The 22,097-nt window shown below is 34.5% G+C and overlaps 3 protein-coding genes across 7 annotated transcripts in view; 2 read left to right on the plus strand and 1 right to left on the minus strand.

Annotated features, from left to right (window-relative positions):
* The window catches only part of LOC129928052 (uncharacterized), a 235,825-nt gene that overhangs the window by 89,815 nt on the left and 123,913 nt on the right, over positions 1-22,097 (minus strand). The window lies entirely within an intron of this gene.
* LOC106071693 (STING ER exit protein-like) lies at positions 124-15,332 on the plus strand. 4 transcript variants are annotated; one of them, XM_056040126.1, is made up of 9 exons: positions 1,747-2,237; positions 3,528-3,663; positions 5,143-5,257; positions 6,417-6,458; positions 8,960-9,089; positions 9,693-9,782; positions 12,511-12,603; positions 14,453-14,483; positions 14,532-15,332. In XM_056040126.1, the coding sequence occupies exons 2-9, from the start codon at positions 3,543-3,545 to the stop codon at positions 14,552-14,554; spliced, it is 645 nt and encodes a 214-aa protein (XP_055896101.1). In that variant the 5' UTR covers positions 1,747-2,237; positions 3,528-3,542; the 3' UTR covers positions 14,555-15,332. The 4 variants fall into 4 exon arrangements, with proteins under 4 accessions (XP_055896099.1, XP_055896101.1, XP_055896100.1 ...); XM_056040125.1 differs by having other exon boundaries at positions 1,748-2,237; positions 14,453-14,515; positions 14,564-15,332; XM_056040124.1 differs by lacking the exon at positions 1,747-2,237 and adding an exon at positions 124-143 and having other exon boundaries at positions 14,453-15,332.
* LOC106071649 (uncharacterized) overlaps positions 21,160-22,097 on the plus strand; it is a 36,662-nt gene continuing 35,724 nt past the window's right edge. For both annotated transcript variants that reach the window (XM_013231809.2, XM_013231829.2), the window contains exon 1: positions 21,160-21,366. The gene's annotated coding sequence lies outside the window, so the exon portion shown is untranslated. The remainder of the gene's footprint in view (positions 21,367-22,097) is intronic.

A 22,097-nucleotide genomic window follows, 5' to 3' on the forward strand; every position in this document is an offset into this window, starting at 1 on the left:
ATGAGAGAAATTCGCAAAATACGATTCTAATCATTGGTCAGCTTTAAGAATTTATAAAAACCATATTTTGTTATAGGGCGGAACAATTTGTTAATGTGGGCGTGGTAATACGTACAATTTGCAGTTTCCATCATAATTTTAAAGTAGGCATATATATATATACATCCTTTATAGCATCACCTATTTACACTTTACTATTACTAAATCATTGATTTCCTGGTTAATTCACTCAAATCAACGAATCTATGTAATTTTTGAAGGCAATTTGAAGAAAAAATTAAGATACAATAAGAAATGTTTTATTGTTGTTGTTTTTTAAGAGTACGACTTTTAGTAGGCTATATATATATATAGATCTATATATGTTTGTAAAATGTTTTACATGTTTCGGATGTTCCTTCAGAGTTGAAGATAATTACTTCCTAGTCCAAACCTCCCGCAGGACGACGGGGGATGGGAGCGGGCAGGGTTTGAACCCGGGAACATCGATAATTCTGAAAGACAGTCCAACGCGCAAACCGCACGACCAGGCAACCATACATATATATTGATCTTCATATATATATATATGGGTACCGGTATATTAGAAGATCTATTATTTTATCTTATAAATAGCATACGTTCCTTCGAAAGAGAAGAAAAATTACGTCCTACGCGTATTAATCTAGTCATTTATTTTAATTAGAGGTATAAACTCTGCTAAATCATTGGTTTTCCTGGCTGATTCAGGCAACCCATATTCCATGCTCTACGAGTAATATTATAATAATGTAGGGAAGAAGGTAATCCTTTTATTTTTATTTTATAAGTAGATTTTGACTTGTAATTTAAAATAAAATGAATTTTAAAAACAAAATCAATTATATTTTTTGAGGAACGTCTGTAGCTTTAAATAGCTCGCCCATGGAATTTGATGTCTGCATATGCAGTTAAATGTAGTTTGCTAAAGTTTTTTTTTTTTTATAAGTGGTATTTAACTTCAAAATCAAATCCCTCTTGACTATACGCTCATGGAATTTGGTGGCTAATATATAAGTTGTGTTTTATGTTATTTCAGAATTTGTATTTATTACTATAAAATTGTTTCATATACCGTAGCTCCTACTCCTATATGATATTTAAAGTATTATATACCTGAATATTTGTAGAAAAACATCAATATTTTTTTTTCAAAATTGCTCACACACAAAACTGTTAAAGAAGACGTGACACATATAGGGGGCATACGCTACTTCACTTAGGCATAATATAGGCCTACATTACATTATGTATACCCTACTTAATACAAATTACTTATACGTTCCTTCACCAGAGAAGATAATTACATCTTAAGCGTATCTATGTCGGCTGTGCGTAGGACGTAATTATTTTCATTTTTGAAGGAAGGTGGGGAAAAAGGTTTTGTTGAGTTATACACAAAACCTTATCTTATCTTATATAATACAGACGTTACTTCAAAAAAGAAGATGATTACGTCCTACGCGTCATGCATTTAGTCATGTATTATATATTATAGATAAGATGCAGGACCAATGTAGTAGGGATTTTTAAATACTACCATTTTATAACAAAGCCTCTAGAATCTAGCTCTGTTACTTGTAAAAATTACATTTCGACTGTAGAATTTAATATTTTATACTTATATATTTAGACTTTAGACCGTATCAGTGTGTGTGTGTGTGTTTGTGTTGTTTTTTTCCGCAATATGTTACTTCTTCTACTAGACTTCTAGTTTTTGGATCAGCGAATTAAAAAGTTTCTTATGAAAATCGAAACTAAGATATTTCTATATCTAGACGTAAACAAAACGTCTATTTCGACTCTGTCTGTCTGTAGATCAACTCTAGATCTATCTAGATTATAATAAACTAAGATTGTTATTCTGTTTATCAACCTAATAATAAATTTAGAATTTACTTTAGACTGAATTGTCACTGTCACTCAGTGTCTCTGCTGTGACTGTGTCAAACTGAAACTCTTGTCTGTCGTCAGTGTCGTGTCTCTCTGAAGTCTCTGCCTCTGCTGAGACACTGAGAGTCTTAGTCTGTGTGTGAGTCTCAGTCTGTCCAGTCCCGTGTCACACACTCAGTGACACTGACAGTCACAAGAAATAGATCTAATCTAGACACAACTTTAACTAGATCTAGAATATCTAGCTAACTTGTAACTATTACTATACATACTATACAGTGAAACTGAATGACTGTCAGTATCACTGACTCAACTAACTGAGTGAGGTAATCATTTAATTTAAATTATATAAATAAATTAATTATATTATATATAATATAAGATTTTTATATGGCTATGGATTATATGGATTAGTTAGTAGGTTCTAACTAACTTCTCTCTAGAGATCTAAATCTAGATCTACCCTTGTCAGGCGCGGCACATGAATTTGCAGGCATAAATATAGACAGGGTCGGCCTTAGGCCGATTTTACAGATTGATCAATTGGGCTACATGTCTGGAAATTATATTTAGCCTATCACTATCAGTTATCAGTCATGGCTCTTGTCACAGGCTTTTAAAGATGTACTGTAGGACTTAATAGGTTTTACATATTTAGTGTATCATACGATTAATTTTAAGTTAACTAACCCACTGGCGCCTTTTGCGTTTGAGTTTATACCTGTGCATGTTATATAGTATTCCTCTCTAATCTTCAGACTCAAAGACAAGCCTTATTATTATTATTAAATAGTATAATAATTGATATAATGATTGATAGGCTTAACTTAAAGAAATGTGGCTGCAGTGTGGCATGATTGTCATACACATTGATGTGGCAGGGATTTAATAAATACTTTTACAAATCTGACAGCATCATTGAGCACAAACAAAAAAATTCATTGGAAAATTATTTTCGACATGATGACGCATTTAATGTTGCCACAGATTTATAACAAAAAAAAAATGTTTTCATTAATGTATATCTCAGATTTCAAAAATAATGAAAAGAACAACACAAATTCATGCATTTGTGTTGAAAATTTTATTTATAAATCTCTAAAAGTAAAAAAGTTACAGCCTTTTAAACAGAAAAAAAGTACTTCTTTTTTGTGTTTTTTATTGATATGTGGTGCCTCGTCGTGAACTGCACAAAATTTTGCGGACTTCTATATATCTATGATTTAAAAATAAAATAAGTATCAACAGACAATCAAGCATCTCTGTTGAAAATTGTATTCAGTTATCTTTTAAGGTTCAAAAGTTAGTCTTTTAAATTGTTAAAAAGTAATTTTCTGTCAATTGTTCCTTTTTGACGTCGATTGTTCCTTTTTGACATGTAACCCCACTTTTGAACTAAAAAAAAAACTTTTGTCACACTGTCACTTGTTTGAAATTACAATATATATCAGTACATAATCATGCATTTCTGGTGAAAATTTCATGCTCATATTTAAAAAGTTATAGCATTTTTATTGCAAATTTTCCTTTTTCAGTCACGAAATTGCCACTAAAATTGCTATAACTTGTGTTAATTGTTTAATGGGTTTTTGTTGTTTTTTTTCACTCTGAAATAGGCTTAACATTCAGCAATGCCAAAAGTTGTCTCCAAGAGTGTGGTGTGCACAGACACAAAAGATCAAGAGGAATATCAGGATGAGAAGCCTCTGAATGTGTACTATTGTCTCTGTGGACAAATGTCTCTTATTTTAGGTAGATATTTGTATCTTATCTAGTAACATTGTAACTGTCACTCGGCTGCAAGTAAGAATTTCCATTTTATGTTTAGTTTCCCAATTTAGTATGTGGTGTCGTTAAGTTTTTATAGCCATTATTAAAGAAGAGATAAATATATTGATGTCCAACTTATGACCCGCCAAGAGCATGTTATCTGAGGGGTAAAGCGCTTGGCTTCTGAACTGAGAGGTCTCAGTTTTGAATCTCGATGTAGATTGGGATTTTGAGCTCAAGAGTAAAGGTGGTTGGTCGTTGAACTCTGGGATTTTTATGAAGCTGAAGTGTAAAGGTGGTTGGTCGTTGAACTTTGGGATTTTTATGAAGCTCAAGAGTAAAGGTGGTTGGTCGTTGAACTCTGGGATTTTTATGAAGCTCAAGCGTAAAGGTGGTTGTATTGATCTCACAAGTCCAACATAAACCCTTGGCCTAGAAACATATGACCTTTACATCATCTTCCCCATAGATCTCAAGATCTGAAAAAGGAACTTTACTTTAATACGATATACCAACCATATCTAGTCAGTGGCACTTGAAAGCTTCATCCCACATAGCAGGTAATGGGTATATCAAAGAAAAAGAAAGAATAAGTATTTGATCTAACTGTGATGGGGGGCTTACTGATTTGTGTGGCCCACTGGCCAAAAAAGATTGGCTGTCACTTGTCTGCAATGTCAGGAAATGTTCTAAATTTTAAAAAAATTATACTATACAAAGTCGAGTTGGGGGAGGAATACTTTTTTTGAGCTTATTTTTAGTATTTGGAAAAAATAACAATTATATCATTTAGCAAAGTGCTCTCTAGGGCATGAGATTTTTATAGGTATAAATTTGGCATGCTAGCCAAATTAAGTTTTCATTTTTACAAAAGAGTATGTGTTAAATGTGTGGCCATTGCATTTTTTTAAAAAGTTAATTAACACATGGGCAGCATAAAATCCTTATTGTTAATAATCTTATCTTACTAACGAAGATGTGTAATTTGTAAGTTTTTCGTCCTTTTAAGTGATCACTTATACACAATTTTTGTTTTATTAGCACCTAATTGGAACTCAAATTATACATATAGGAATATGTATACAAACTCTTTAATCATGCTGTATTTTTTTTTTAAATTTTTTTCTCATTTCACCATACCTATCTCTTGGTTTGTTTTACCATTGGGGCACCACGCAAGATTTGTCAACTGTCTTTCTCCATTCCTCTCTGTCTTTAGCCTTGGATAGAATCTCTTTCAATGGCATGCTCGTCAATTCTGTGATGTTGTCTTCCCATCGCTTTCTCTGTCTGCCTCTTCTTCTTTTTCCTGGTACTATTCCCTGAAGGAAGGTCTTTGCGAGTCTTTACAATTTCTAAATTTGTTAAACTCTTGGTTAAATTACTTCTAAGGTTTTTATACATAATTATTTCCATATTATTTGATAATATTTTTTTTTTATTTTCAACATTTCTCTACAGATTGCCCTCTTGAGAAGCTGCCACTGCGGAAAAGAGATAGAGCAAGAGTAATAGACAGTCAAAAACATGCCCATAAACTAACGTGTGATCCAGATGAAATTGTCTACATAAAAAGGTTGCTATGTGGTTATTAGTTTTTTGTTTGCTTGTTTTTTTTCCTGCATAAAATTTTAAAGCCCAATCTATTTTTAGGTCTAATAAAAGTAGTATCAGCTAAGTATTAATTGAGTTTGGATTTATTAGTAATATCATGAGTGCACCATTTAGCAGAGTTTGTCTCTAATTAACTTGTGTGTAACTAAATTAACAGAAGGATATGTATAGTGTGTTATTATCTTCTCTTTACTGTTACATAGACTAAAAACTCAAAATAAGTAGGTGTTATAATAAATGAAAAATCATAGAATCCCCATATTGATGAAATTATTAAAAAATCAAGCAAAACATTAGGTTTTATTAACCCTTAAAGTGCTGAGCTTTTTTACAATGAGTGCACACAAAATGGAATTACAATCCTAATGTTTAGAGGCTAAACTACCACATGCGTCTAAAGGGTTAAAAGAAATTTGTACAAATCAAACAAGAATATAAAACTAAAATGCTATTTAAGTATAGTTAGGCCAGTATTAGAATATGCATCCTCTTTTGAGATCCCTCAAAATACGGCAGTGAGATTTATAACAAACGGATATGATTCAAATTTGATTACAGTAACACCATTGGTAAAATTTTTAAAAATTAGAGGCACTTCATGATATAAAAATAAAAATTTAAGTAGCTATAATGCATAAAATACTGAACTATAATTTACAAATAGAAAAACAAAAGCCTAATGAAATACTCTGACACAAAGGTAGAGGAACATTTCTTATTCTATACGCTAAAACTAATTCATACAAGTGCTCCTTGTTCCCTATTGCCATTTGAGAATGAAATGGGTTGCCTGAATCAGCCAGGAGAACCAACAACTTAGCAGAGTTTAAGTCATTGATTAAGGTGTACTACTAGGTTGACAGTAAAAAAAAAGAAAAAGAGTTTTTAAAATTTGATTTATAGCCATGTAACGGAAATGTAACAGAAGCATTAATTAGCTGAAAATATTCGTTGAAAATATTTCTTTTTTGTTTATTTTATTGGATTTTATTCTTATGAATTTATTAGGTTTGATTTCTATCATTTCTTAATAATTGAATGTCAAGTAGATTTTAAAAAAATTATTGAGATACTGGTAGTCTTTTAATAATTTTCGGCTTACTTAATTTTTTTTTTTACAGACCTGAAGGTCTGGAGAAACAGTACAGACAAAAATGTAAAAGGTTAGTGGCAGATAATATGTAAATAAGTAATGAATTCTCTATTAAGATCTCATTAAGATCTCAAGGTTTCGCAGGGGTGGCGATGTTAAGAGACTGTCAACATGGGAGAGTTTTATTTGGCTATTTGATTGACTGAAGTGTATACACATTAAAAATGTAACTCTCTGTCACCTCGAAAGTTACCTGGGGTAACTCTAGCCCAACTAAAAGAAATAAAAGAGTTATCTGTCCATGACTTTTTCATTGAGGTGTTCCGCATGGTTGGGCCATGAAGAAAATCATATATATAGATTGTTGAACTACTTTTCCTAATGTGTTCACTTTGAATCTTGCTTCTGGCACTCGAAGTAATTAGCTCAGGCAGGTAAAAAGGCAGCTTTCAATTTTTTATGAAAGAATATCAGAAACTACAAACTATCAACAACTATAACCCATACATTATTTTTTTTTACCTAGCTCTGGTTGTTCCACACTGACATTTTAAAGTTCAAGTTCAGTTTATTCAATCCTTAGCCACAGCAACCAAATAGCAAAAAGAAACTACATCCTAAAAATAGACTCACATCCAATAAATAAAAAAGAAAATCCAACATATCTTGGTGTAAAACTAGACCAAAGTCTGTCTCTAAAACACTTTATGGCAGATTTAAAAGAAAAGGCATCACAAAGATTAAACATGATAAAACACCTAGCAGGAACATCCTTGGGAGCTGAAAAGAAAACCTTAAGACAGTTTACACTGGATACGTCAGATCTGTAATGGATAACTGTCTCTCAAGTAGCCGCCAACAAAACCTATCAATCATCATTAGACACAATCCAAAACCAAGCCTTGCGTCTAATTAGTGGAGGTATGAAAACTACTCACACAGCAGCCTGTGAAATAGACTCCAATATTGAACCTCTTAAGTTAAGGCGCAACAGAGCAGCATTAGAAGCTATTGAGAGATACAGAAGGTTGGAGAACGATCATCCTAATAAACTAATAACACAGAGAAATAGGAAAAACAACCAAAAAAAGCAAAGAACTCTGATTCAACTTACTGACGAACTAGCCCTTAAACACCACCTACCCAATAACAGAGAAAAAAATTACCAGATTTTCAAACATAACGCCCGGACTAAACTACAGACAACCAACCATTAAAACACATTTACTAAATAACACCTTAACAAAAGAATCAAATCCACTGGAGCTCAAAGTAGGCACGCTCGAAACAATTGAAAGCTATCCAAAAACAGCTAGACAACCAGACAGACCTGTAAGCTACCTCACCCTAAGGTCAATGTTAGTCAACAATCAAAAAGAGGAGTGGCTCAACCAATGGGCATCAGGAAACACAAGCAGAGCCATGTACAAAGAAATGGATATGCCTAACAAACTGGACAGTATTAATTTCCTCTCCCGCAAAGAACAATCTACAATTTTCCAACTAAGAACAGGACACACACCTCTATTAAATTACCATCTGAACAAAATGAACTCCACACAACTCCCCCTTTGCAGACACTGCGCCCACCCTTATAAAACCGTAAACCATATCCTCTTGAATGCCCCTTCCTAATCCACTTTAGGCAGACCCTACTTCCACTACAGCCCAACATAACCAACACCCTGTGTGGCAGTGCTGAACAACTGAAGAAAACAGCACACTATTTTTCCTTGGCACAGTCTGCAAAAGAGCTCACAGCTCAGCAGCAATAAAGCTGGCTAGAAGAAGAAGAAAGTTCAAACCATGTAAAATGGTTTCCATTTCTATATATGAGGCAGATAATGCCAAGTGTGCTTGTTTCTGTAGCCAACAAAGTGTATCATGCTGCTAGCACTATGACCAGTTGCCTTAACTGTCACCAACTATAGTCATGAACCCATCTGAAAGGCGCTCTAAAATCTTGAATCAAATATGACAGTCTTCACCAAGCTTTGAACTAAAAACTTTCAATTCATAAGCCAAGCAATCACTTAGTTATAATGCCCCTTGGCATGTTTTTTTTTTTTGCTAGTAGGTTAGGATTATGTCATTGAAATGTAAAGAAACATTTTCTCAAAGAAAGAATGAAACTATATAATTATTATGTACGTGCATGTGTAAATTTTTAAAAAGAAATTTCCAACCTCCACAGAGATTTGAACTTACTAGCCGTTTATATTGCAACCGAGCAAGTTATCACAATACCCCACATCTCAATTGTCATTTTATTTTCATACAATTTGGAACTGTTTTCTAGAATTAATTTCTGTAGTTGTAATTCAGTTTTGTGCAATTTTCATACATTAGTCCTATTCTGTAATTAAAATCTTTGTTATTTAAATGGACTGTTAGTATCAACGTGGCCACATGTTACACATTTCTGTTTCAGATGTGGTCTCTTGTTATATTATCATCACCAAGGTATAAACGTGACCACATGTTACACATTTCTGTTTCAGATGTGGTCTCTTGTTATATTATCATCACCAAGGTATAAACGTGGCCACATGTTACACATTTCTGTTTCAGATGTGGTCTCTTGTTATATTATCATCACCAAGGTAACAGTTCTGTGATGTTTGTTGTGGATGGTGCACTCAAACGAGAAGTGGATGGAATCAAAACAAATGTCTACAGCCAGCTTCGAGAACCAAAGAAGGTTGGTTTCAAGAGTAACACTTAACATTTTAACTTGTACTGTAATGGAGTTAGGAAACGCACCAAACAGAACAAACTTCCACTGCGACTTAAAATGTGTCTTATTTAGAATAGAGCTAAGATAGGAACTTTAAATAAATTAACTGTTGTTGCCACACCCTCACAAGAGTACCATCAAAGCTACGGACATAAGGCATGGACTGGATTTTTTATTGTGCATCAAATGATCGTCAACAGAGATGCTTATCTCTTGTCAGTTTTTTTTTTAGTAACTTTTAATTGTGATGTTTTGCTATCAACAAACTTCAGCTTAACTCATTGAAGGCAGTGACATTACAGCAAACAGCATAGCACATTTTGATCTCTGTATCTTGTCTTTTATTTTCTAGTTTTGTACTTTTTAGAAAGAAAATTGTTTCAACATCTTAGAAAATCATCACCCAATAAATAAACCAAACACTGAAAACACAATGCACAACACTGTCTGATTTGATGCAATTTGAAACTACACCACACCCCTACAGTGTTTGACATGATACAATGTGAGACAATTGTTGTTTTGTTTTTTTTAACAACCTTTGAATGATTCTGCCTCAATATCCAGGTGACTCTGACCAAACACACCAAGAACATGGGCAAATTTAGTTCAGTCACTGTGTCCACTGTGGATGAGGAAGAAGAGGAACTGGAAGCTGTAAGTGAAATATTCATCATTTTATATACCTTTTATATACCAGTATGTTAACTCTAGAAAATATCTCAGCTTAAGGTGGCTCCTGTTTATATTTTGGATTGTGGCCCTTGTTGATTAAAATTTTCTCAAATAACCAAAACCAATTGTGGAGGTTGGGAGGGGGTTACCTGGTGGGGTAGAGCAAAGTGCAATAAGAATTACTACAAGTATCTCATGAATGAAATTGGCATAAATTTATACTCAAATTACTGTTATTTAGTTTGATATTATATCAGAATTTAAAATATTACCAGATGCTAAGATAATTCTTATTATTTGTTTATAAATGGGTTTTTTTTGCGATTCTTGTTATATTAATTTATGAAAAATACGATGTTAATATCCAGTGCTATGGAATTAACTTTATTGTAGTTTTTGAGTAATTTTTTTTTTATGAAAGTAGTACCTGATTATGTGCCTTCTTTTAATTTTAAGTACTTTTTAAAATTAAATTCTGAACATACCTATCCTTTTCTAAATCCAAATCTGCACTGAGATTTGAACCTGAGACTTCTCACTTCAGAAGCTAAGCACTCTACCACTCATCCACCACACCCCCCTCATGGCAATGCCAAAATTTTTAGGTTTCAATTTGAAAGGAAGAACGATTCACTTGGTTTTCCATGTGAATACATAGTTGCACTTCAGTATCTAAAACGTTGTGCACGTGTTTTGTGTATTCTATCAGAAAGGAAGATAATTACAATTAGACCCAAACTTCCTTCAGGAGATAAGGGGATGTAATTGGGGAGGGCTCAAACTTGGGACCATTGAGACAACCCAGTCCACAACCAGACAACTATAGTTGGCATCACCAAAGCATAGAATCAGTTAATAATAATAATAATAATAATTTTATTTATAAAGCGCTGTTAACAAACAAAATGTAGGCTCAAGGCGCTGTAACAACATTACAAACATAAACACAACTGCCGAAATAACAGTTAATCTAAAAAAGTTTTAAACAAGTAGGTCTTAATGTTCTTCTTAAAAGTGGTATAGCATGTTGTCTGTCTGAGATCAATGGGGAGTGAGTTCCAAACCTTTGGTCCGTGAACTGAAAAAGCACGCAGACCGTAGCTTTTGAGGGAGAAACGTGGCACTACTAAAAGCGTTGAGTCCATTGAGCGCAGGGTTCTCTGGGGGACATATGGAGTAATCAGTTCGCTAAGGTACAAGGGCATCTCATTGTTATATATACACTGATGACAAAGTGTGGCGACCTTGTAATCGATTCTCGCTTTCACGGGAAGCCAATGGAGCGTGCGCAAGAGCGTAGTAGCAGAATCTTGTCTAGTTTTTTTAAGGACTATTCGAGCGGCGTTGTTCTGTATACGTTGCAGCTTGGCTATTTTGTCATCAGGTATACCTGCTAGCACGGCGTTGCAGTAGTCAAGGCGGGAGAGTATGAATGCCACAGCTAGCGTTTTTGTTGACTCCGTTGTTAAATATGGTTGGATCTGGCCTAATCTGCGCAGCTGCAGATAAAGATCTTTGCAGAGCTGATTTATGTGTGGGTCGAAAGATAGTGTTGAGTCGAAGAAAACTCCAAGATTCCGCACTACATGGACAAAAGGAACATGGCAGTTGTTAATAGGAATAGAAACTGTAAAAAGAAATGACATTGAAGTGAAAAATAATTAATACCTTAAGTTGTCCAGCTAATTATTTCACATGATGAATCTTTAGAAGTTTACTTCTATTTTTAGATCCTCACAAATAAGATATTTTCCTTTTCATTATATAGTAGTATTATATATTTAATAGTTTTAAATTTCTGGAATCTAATAGCAGTAAACTTATACTATTTTTTCTTAGAAATAACACTTGAAATTATTTCATGTTTGTATTAAACTGATTGAGGGGGTGTGATGGCTGAGTGCTAAACAGGGATCCAGTGTTTGAATTCTGGTGAAGAATGGGATTTGGAGTTTCTGGACTTTTTATGACAACCCTGAGTCCACCCAGCTCTAATTGAAACCTGATATTAGGTAGAGAAATTAAAGGTCCTTGTGCTGGCCACATGACACCCTCATCTACTGTGGGGCTCAGAAACAGATGACCTTTACATCATCTGCCCTATAGTCTGAAAAAAGAACTTTAATTTACGATTACAAGATTATTTTCTCTGCCATCCAGTCCTTTTATAAGTATATTGTTTCAGAGTAGCTATCTGATACAGATCATGGCTATACAAAAGCTCTCAAGTCAGTTTCATTTAGTTATATCAGTGCAGAAACTATTGTCTATATATAAAACTTACAATATCATGATTTCTTTTGTAGTCTCCCATATCAGTTTAAGGCCTGCATTCAAATATGAAATGTGTATTTTTTTGTACACAAGAAAATCAAAACAAATAATACTGCATAAGGGAGATAACAGCAGTACATTTTGCACTTGCCATCTTGTTTTCATCAATGGTTGAAATGAAATTTAAAAATAAAAAGTAATTTGGATCTTGCATATAATAATGAAATTACTGAAACCTAAATAATAAACAATGATATTTGTTGAACTTTATTTTAGGACATGTTCAACATTCCCACTACAAAGGGCTTACATTTAATTATTAGAGCTTGTACTTTGATCACAAAATATAAAAACCGATATGTATTCGTCTCAGATGTTCAATTTTTTAATATATTTTTTTAACTTTCACATTTCCAATTCAATATTGTCATTTCAGAAAGAAATAGCTGACTCCTACGCAGCCAATGCCAAAGTGATAGAAAAACAGTTGCTCAGAAAAGGGATGAGCAAGCGTAAGCTGATGGAACAGGTAAAGTACATTTGAGCTGTAGTTAAATTAGGATGTTATTGATGGACTTCACAACTTAGCTTTGGCTATTCGTTCATCATTGGCCTCCTTCAGTCATAAGACTATGACCCAACTTGGACAAGATGACAGCCTTGGCCATGGTCAGAATGTTGTGTCCACTCTGCAGTTCCCTCCACACAGCTGTTGAGTCCAAAGGAATGGCAATAGTTTTGGGTCAGCAGGATCTTCCAAGCTGCCTTAATGTCACCGGCTCCTGATTTTTCTGCAGGTTTGACTCGAAGGCAGCGGAGGTTTTTGATTCAGAGTTTTCGTTCTCCTGGATGGGTAGTCAACCAAGGTTAATGAGCCCCTCCTGCCCAAAGTTGTCTGGTTTAGACTCATCTCCTGTTAGTGTTAACAGTTTCACCGTACCCAATATCCTAAGAACCTTTACTGGGCTTAATAGGGGTACTTTAAAATACTATGAATTTGAGCATTGCTTATCGATAATATACATACGATTCTACTAAATAGACTCCACATACTCCAACTATTCAGCATTGAAATATTTGAATATATATATAAAAAACTCTGTGACAGCACCTGTCTTATGCCACTCTCAGAAAGCAACTCCAACTCACAAAACTTCTTGTTATACCACAAACTCAAAACATTCAGTTCACATCATGTGCATACTGTTCACATCATGTGCATACTGTTCACATCATGTGCATTCTGTTCACATTCATGCAGTGGAAATATATAAACAAAGAGATATAGCTCTGTCATACCTAAATAACAACAAAGAAATATTGCAGTCAAACTCAACATACATGCTACAGACATATACACCAAGAGTCCATGAGCTAACGCAATATGTTGTCATTAAAAAATGGTATAAAATAAACCTCGACATCCCTTTCAAAATTATAAGTCTACCAAGGAATAGATTTACCATTCTTCTGTTCAAGACATGGAATCATCTCTTGCCACCAGTACACACTACAATACAGATACGTAGCCTGCTTTCTGTTCTAGTCTCAAAAGCTTGGGACTAGATAAACAAAACTATTTTTGAGCAAATAGAAAGCTTTAGGCCAGGGGTTCTCAACCTGTGGATCGCAAACCTTTTCGGGGTCACTACCCAGTGGGGAATGATATTAAGGGTTGCCAAGATAAAAAAAAAAGTTGAGAACCGCTGCTTTAGACTGTTAGACTGATATGTAGTACAGATGACAGAACATGTCAAACCTTGTACTACTTCTATGTGACTGAAGAGTCCTCTTTCATAAATAGTATTATGACAATCTCTAATAACTTTTTTAATGTTCATTGTGTACAATCTATGGCACCAGGAAAGATATTCAACAAACTCCCTCTTTTTTATTTTTTTTTTTGAGAAACTTTCTTAATTGGGGGTGCGGTGGCTGACTGGTTAGGGGCTTGGCTTACAAGCCTGGGATCCTAAGTTCAAATCTCAGTGAAGATTGGGATTTTGAATTTTGGGATTTTTAAGGCACCCTGAGACAACCCAACTTTAATGGGTTCCTGACTTTAGTTGGGGAAAGTAAAGGCGGTTGGCCATTGTGCTGGCCACATAACACACTTCTTGCAAGGTCTTAAAGGGGAACTTTACTCTTTTTGTTTTTTACTTTTTCTTATTCACATATACATTTTAGAATTATAAATGAAATGTGCAATCTCAAGATATTACTTTTCTTTTGAAGACTTAAAAATAATGTTAAAAAATTGTTCCTATGATACTTCTGTGTACAGAACTTATTTGCATTGTAAACTTAAGGTAATATAACACATACTGAAAACTTATAGTTGATTTCTATCATTATATTTTGTTTTATATATTTTTCAGGCCGAGGAAGAAGCCAAGAAATTACGACCCAAAGGAACACTTATTGATAAATAACAACATTCGTTGGTTTGTGCTCATGAAGGAACACTTATTGATAAATAACAACATTCTTTGGTTTGTGCTCATGGCTTTTGTTACATTTGTAAATCTGATGAATCAGTGACTTTGACATTAACGTGGTGAAATGGATGAAATTATAGAATAAAAAGGGATGTAATTTTTCTTGGTATCATAAACTACTCTGAATTTTATAGTAATGAATGTTATCAGACATTAGGTGATGTATTTCATGACATTGAAAGCTTAGTGCTGAAACCATCTTCACAGTGGGATAAACATGAAACTGCATTGCAGCACTAGAGGACCATAAGTTTTGAATGAAATAGTCAAGAAAATAAGGGGAAATTTAAGAAACACTGCTCGTGTGCTTGGGAGGTCTTGTTGAGTGTCATAGTCCAGGGCTTGGGGGAGGAGTTACTAGTACCCTGGCCAGAGTATGCTGAAAGCTTTGCTGAGTGCATTGGTCTGGTCAGAGCATGTCTTTATTTCGATTTTCTTTACCTATGTTCTTATCTCAAAAAACTATTTGTAAGAGCTGCTTCTTTTTTTTTTTTTTTTTTGTTTGCGTTATTTTTTACCAAAGCAGATACTATGTAATTTGTGGTTCTGAATATATTCATTATTATTGTTTGCGGGGGGGGGGGGGGGGGGATTTTTTTTATCCATTGATATTATTATGTTTTTAGAAATCTCAGAGTAGTTAGTTAACAATAAACCTTGAAAGTTTTTTTGTTTTTTTTTCACTTCAAAAAATGTTTTTGTTATATGGTTTGAAAGTTCGTTGTAAATAATAATATAATTAAAAAAGGTTTAAAAATTATTTTTGTGGTGATTTTGTGTGTGCTTTTTTTACTACAGATTCCTATTTACAAACAAAAAAATATTTAAAAATGAAAACTGGTTTTGAAGGAGTTGAATGATAAAGCAGACCAACTTACATGAGTCTGTTGTACCTTAACTCATTGTTACGAGCACTTTACTGTCATAGTTGAAATACAAAGTAAAACATCAAAACAGGTAAACAGTTCTTTCCACTTTTATTAAGACAAGTTCATTTCTGCACTACAGTTCTTCATTTAGTTGCCAACTTTCTCTCCAAATTCCAACCAAAATTCAAGACTTGAACTACATTTTTGGCATACCAGTTCGTTCACTCGTCCCATTAACAAAAGGGCATGTACAACAACAACAAAAAAAGAAGCATCCATCCTTACCTGATTTTTCTCATTTCCATTGGCAGTAACGTTGTTGATGATTCCCTTCACACTCTCCTACACTTATTAGATAACAGCAATAAATATTGTTAAAACTCTGCCATGCTCACCGCCATCCAAGCTAATGCAGAAGGTGCTCACTGTTACTTAGACCATTTAGACTGAGAAGGATTTTGACATTAGAAGGGGTATGATGAAGCTCCGCCCAAGTCTAGAACTTATGAAGAGGCTGTGCTCAAGGCAGACGTTGTTCTGTGTATTTGTGATGTCGCGTGAATGAACATCTATATCATCGAGAATGAGACAACACATGTACCGGAAGCTCAAAATTGGAACCAGTGAAATTTGTCCATGTGGAGTGTCACCAGAGAATGCTGACCATGTCCTCCAAAACTGCTCTCTTTACCAAGAGGCCCGTACAAGGCACTGGCCCCAAAACATCCAAATAGAAAGAAAACTATATGGAGAGCTCCCTGATTTGGAAACCACTGCGCAGTTCATCTCATATTTTGGTCTAGTCAAATGAACACTCCAACATATCAATAAGAACGAGGAAAAAGAAGTTGAGTTGCCTCCCTTAAGTTATTACACTGGTGTCTAGAAGTGGGATTTGGCGACTCAACAGAGGCCTTAAGTAAGATCTTATTTAAAATGGAATCTATGAAACGGCTAGACGAGCTAGAATTGAAGAAACTGAAAGAAGAGCCCAAAATGGCGGCGTCTGAAACGCTTTGAAAAGAATACATTATTAGAGCAAAGTCTACCTAGCTGAACTAAAATTGACTTTTTACAATACTCCACTATTACTTCCATATTCCTCTCTCTGACCTAAATATTGGCGCTTCTCGTGTTCCCAGAGTGCAATATAAGCATAAGGTTTATCCCTACCCCTTCCTTTCCAATGTTTTGAAGAAAAAGCAAAGGAAAAAATTGCCTTGTGTTGATTACAAGGGGCACCTTATTTCAAATAGGTTAGGGTCTTATCAAGTCTTAAATCCGGCCCTGCATGTTGCACAGTCTCTACACTGTTAAATGTCTTTTGCACCTAATACTATTTCGCTAACAAAGACCTTCATGTTTATTTTTGTCTTTTAATAATTGTGTCTCCGGGGAGATAATTCAAAGTCAAAGGATAGATATGGTTTTACGAGGGAGATAATTATAGGTTATACTTTATGTGCTATATGAAAGGTATCAATTTCGGTGACTTCTTGTGTGGGACAAGACTGTATATTTTAGTTTTTACTTGCTGTTCAGAAAAACAAAGGCTTTCAATTATAATTTATGGTGTAAAGGGAAGCCATTCTTTAAATAAGTCTAGGCCAGTGATTCCTAAAGTGGACTGTATAGACTATGGAGTATTATAGACCCCCAGGATTCTACAAAGTCTTCCATGGAGTCTTACGAAATTGAAAAGGTAAATTGGGGATCTATGAGATGGGCAAGGGGGGTCTATGAAAACGATTCTCATTTCAGCAGGTCATGACTTTTAAATTTCACATCCCGTTAATGGAATTATTTTATACACATATTTATGATTTGTACTTTACTAATTGCTCGAATGAAAAATCGTTGTATTTCATTTAAGTTATAACTTAAACGAAAAGTAATGTAAACTGTACAACGTGAAGTATTTGAAATTAAACTTCATTCTTTCCTTGTCAAACAAACGATATTTATGTGACTTTTTTTTATGACGCTATGAAACTTATTAAGCTGGAGGATCATTTGAGAAGATGCCACCCTGATAAAAAAAGAATAGACCCACAAAATCTCCATCAACAGCATATAGTAAAAGCTACTTCTTCTTCTTACTTATTATTATATTGGAGTGTTCGGATGACTTGACCAGTATCTGAGATGAACTGAGCATTGGTTTCCAGATCATGCAGCTCTTTATATAGTAGGGCCCCCTATCTCTTGTATGGTGGTGTTTTGGGGCCAGTGTCTTATTCGGGCCTTTTTGGTGAAGAATTCATTCTCTGGTGACACTCCGCAATGGCGAATTTCGCTGGTCCCAATTTTCAGCTTCAGAAACATGTGTTGTCTCATTCTGTTGTGTCTGGTTCTTATGTGAAAAATTAGTCGTCGGTCTTAACAAGATATTTTATAATAGGCGTGTCGTCCTTCTTGTGATTCGGATGAGAGCTTGTCCATTTCTCGAGTTTTCTATTTACAATTAGTTTCTATATTTGTATTTGCTCTCCCACACTTGGCAACTGTGTCCGCCCTCTCATTTCCATTTCAATATGTGCTGGAATCCATTGGAGTACAGTTTTAACGTTGTTGTTACTGAGCTTGGATCGAATTTCTCACAATGGCAGACCCGTCCATTCGTTTATGTCGTCACCCCATCGTTTTCTCTATGTGCCTCTTCTTTTTTTTTTCCTGGTACTGTTCCCTGAAGGAAGGTCTTTGCGATTCCAGAGGAACTTGTGATATGGACGTAGAGTTTAAGTTTTCGTGACATTAGTTAGCAGGTCATTGTGAGGTCCACTTGCTGTATTAATCCAGTTTCTAATCTTTTCATTTGTGTTGCGGTCATGTAGGCCTACTAAAAACCTGCAGTGACCATCCAAGATTCGCAAGTATAGAAGAATATGATTTTGTTGTCAAGCGAAATGCCTTTGTCTTTCCAGACTGTTTTGAGTTTTACCAATGCTGCTGTGGACTGTGCAATTCTGGCTCAGTAGGTCGTTTGGTTACAATATAAAATAAATCAATAAAAAAAAAATAGAAACTCGAACAAGACATTTCTAGGGTTAGATACCAAGCGCTTTCCCAACCATCTAGTCCCACGGCAAAGAATTACTCACCAATAGAATGTTTAGCATGCATTTAAAGGGAAGAAAGAGAGACTGAGACAAAACAAAAAAAAAGAGAGAATGCGGATATTTTTTTTAAGTTAACTCTTTAGTTAAAAGAAGCAAAAAAAAGCTATGTAGTTCTTATTCGCCAGAGGGGCAAACTAGTTATACTGTACTCTTATCTTATCTTATATAATACAGACGTTACTTCAAAAAAGAAGATGATTACGTCCTACGCGTCATGCATTTAGTCATGCATATTAACCAATGACTTAAATTCTGCCAAGTCACTGGTTTTCCTGGCTAGCTCAGGCAACCCATTCCATGCTCTAACAGCACTAGGGAAGAAGGAGTATTTGTACAAATTTGTCCTAGCATATGGGACGAGGAATGTGCCTTTATCTTTGTGTCTTTCAGAGTAGTTTATTAAATTTTGTTTTTGTATTTGAAGATTATGGTTCAGTGTTTTATGTATAATTGCTACTTTACTTTTGAGCCTTCTGTCCCGAAGGCTTTCTAAATTTAGTGATTTTACTAAAGGTGTTACTCTAGTCAAATGTGAATATTCGTTTGTTATGAATCACACTGTTCTATTTTGTGTCTGTTCCAGTTTCTTAATGTTTTCTTGAGTTGAGGGGTCCCAAACGGATGATGCATATTCTATTATTGGCCTAACCAAGGTTAAATAACATTTTAGTTTTATGTTCTTATTTGATTTATAGAAATTTCTTTTAATAAATCCTAATGCTTTGTTCGATTTTTTTGTAGTTTCATCAATATGTGGATTCCATGACAGTTTTTCATTTATTACAACACCTAGGTATTTCGCCTTTTTAGTCTGTGTTACTGGTTTGCCATGAATAAGATAAGTGGAATTAATTTGTCTTAGTTTTTTTGTTACTCTTAACAACTGACATTTTTCTGGGTGGAAAGACATGCTCCAATTTGATTCCCATTTCTGTAATTCATCCAATTCTCTTTGTAAAATATCTGTGTCTTGTGTTGTTTTTATTGTTCTATATATTATGCAATCGTCTGCAAATAATCTGACTTTTGTTCCTGAAGTAATGCAATTTGGTAAATCATTTATATAAATTAAAAATAGTAGTGGACCCAAGACTGTTCCTTGAGGTACACCTGAGTTTACTGTTATCGGTGTTGATTTAGAGCCATTTATTATTACAGTTTGTTCTCTCCCTATCAGAAAATCTTTAATCCACTGATGCAGTGGACCATTAATGCCGAAATATTTTATTTTTTTAAGCAAACTATGGTGGTGAACTTTGTCAAAAGCCTTAGAAAAATCTAGTAAGATAGCATCTATTTGTTCACTATTATCTAAACCTTTTGAAAAATCATCAATTAGTCCTATTAGTTGTGTTTCACATGATCTATATTTCCTAAAGCCATGTTGGTATTGTGTGAGGACATTATGTTTGTCTAAGTGGTTTATGATGTTGCTACATATTATGTGTTCTAGGATTTTACATGTGATGCTGGTAAGTGATACTGGTCTGTAGTTTCCTGGGTTAGATTTTTCTCCTTTTTTAAATAGGGGGGGGGGGGGACATAAGCTTCTTTCCAGTCCTTTGGTACTCTGCCCTGGTTAAGTGAAGCCTGAAAGAGTATTTTGAACACTGGGGCTAGCTCATTGCTTAGTTCTTTGAGTAATCTAGCTGGAATTCCATTAGGTCCAGACGCTTTATTTGGTTTGGTGTTGGCTAATAGTTTTTGAATTCCATTTTCTTGTACTACTATATCTTCTATGTTGTCTACTTGGTTCAAATTCAGTAATATGTCTTTGTCTCCTGGGGCTGAGAATGCTGATGCAAAGTATTTGTTTAGGATGTTTGCTTTAGTTTCATTATCATTATGTATTATGTTATGTTCATCTTTTAATGGCGCTATGCCTGTTATTTTCATTTTCTTAGACTTAATGTATGACCATAGGTTTTTGTTGTTATCTTTAGATATTACATTGTTTATGTATTCACTCTGCAGCTGTCTGCTTACTTTTTGGGTTAAGTGTTTAATTTTTATATACTTTTTGTAAACTCTTTCTGCATTAGTTTCTTTAAATTTTCTATATAGGTTTTCCTTCTGTTTACAAAGCTTCTTTAGTCTATTATTAAACCAGCATTTATTTATTTTGTTTCATATGTACTTGGTTGGTATATGATTTTCTATAATGCTTTTAAGATGGTTTTTAATGAAATTCCAGAGGTCATCGACTGGTTGGTTAATGTCTTTTTCTAATAAGAATGTTTGTTGAAAGTTTAATGCAGCTTGGTGTAGTTGTGTTAGGTTACATTTATTCCCGAGTAAGATTTTTCTTTTGGGTTTTGTATTGGCTACTGCTTTTATCTGACTGTGTATTTTTATGATCTCATGGTCTGATAGACTCCTGGGTGCATCTAGAGATTATCTTGATTAATATTGAAACTATCGCAAATCTTTTAGTTCATTATTCAAGGATAGACCTACATTTTTTTTGTGTGTGAGCTTGCATACGTCAAGCTGTTGTGTTGTTGTTTTTTTATGCTCGAGTACGCTCCCCTTCCCCAGTCCCTCCTCGATTGGGTTCACTGCATCCAATTCTGACCGTGCTTCTCTCCCCCTCTCTCTGTTTCGTCAACCACATCATTTGGCACACATGGACTGTACTGCTGTCACTGGGTTCTGTTATACTCCAGTAAGTAAAGGAGAACTGTGTTATGAGCCTTGGATTTCTGGAATGTGAACATTGCGTGTATCGACATGATGGACTAGATCTAGATTCTTTTGTGTGGATTAAGATCGGCTGTACAATGTGTTTTCACAGAAGCGTATTGAGGTATGTAAGTAAAATAGACAATAGGCTAACGGGGCATAGACTCTCGCGATCCCTTTCTTTATCCCAAGTCTTCACTAAAGGGAATATTTCTTTTCGTCCGTTGAATCTGTATTTACATTATGATGGTCATTGAAAACTTGTAACTCATCATTATACGATGGGGATCCCTACAGGGACTCCTTTGAATAATGTCTCTACAATATTTCATTGACCATAAAGCTGCGTCTCGAGAGATATTGGGCCTGTCGAGATCCTTCTAATCCAGGCTTCAATCGTAGCTGTTGATATATATATATATATATATATATATATATATATATATATATATATATATATATATATATATATATATATATATATATATAAATGTCATACACACTAACAGTAGTCATTAAATAAGTAGAATTATATCACGCAGAGCCAATAATATCTAGGCTAGGTGTCAAGTTCCGTCACTCCAATGTTTCCCGGGGTGATCCAAAAAATTGCTAGGCATGTTTACATATCCTGCTAGATCTGTTTACTCACTGAACAAATATGGTTGAATCTGAAATGAAATATAGTCTGTAGAAGTAACCATTTGGGGAACGTTGCGTTGTTTTAATCACGAAAACACAATCAGAATAATATGCCTATATCTACTTGGCAGATTTGACCTTTCTCTGTAGATCTATCTCGATGAAAGGCACATTCCTCGTTCCATATGCTAGGACTCATTCTTCCCTAGTGCT

Source organism: Biomphalaria glabrata, chromosome 9, assembly GCF_947242115.1.
Source record: "Biomphalaria glabrata chromosome 9, xgBioGlab47.1, whole genome shotgun sequence".
NCBI classification, from domain to species: domain Eukaryota; kingdom Metazoa; phylum Mollusca; class Gastropoda; family Planorbidae; genus Biomphalaria; species Biomphalaria glabrata.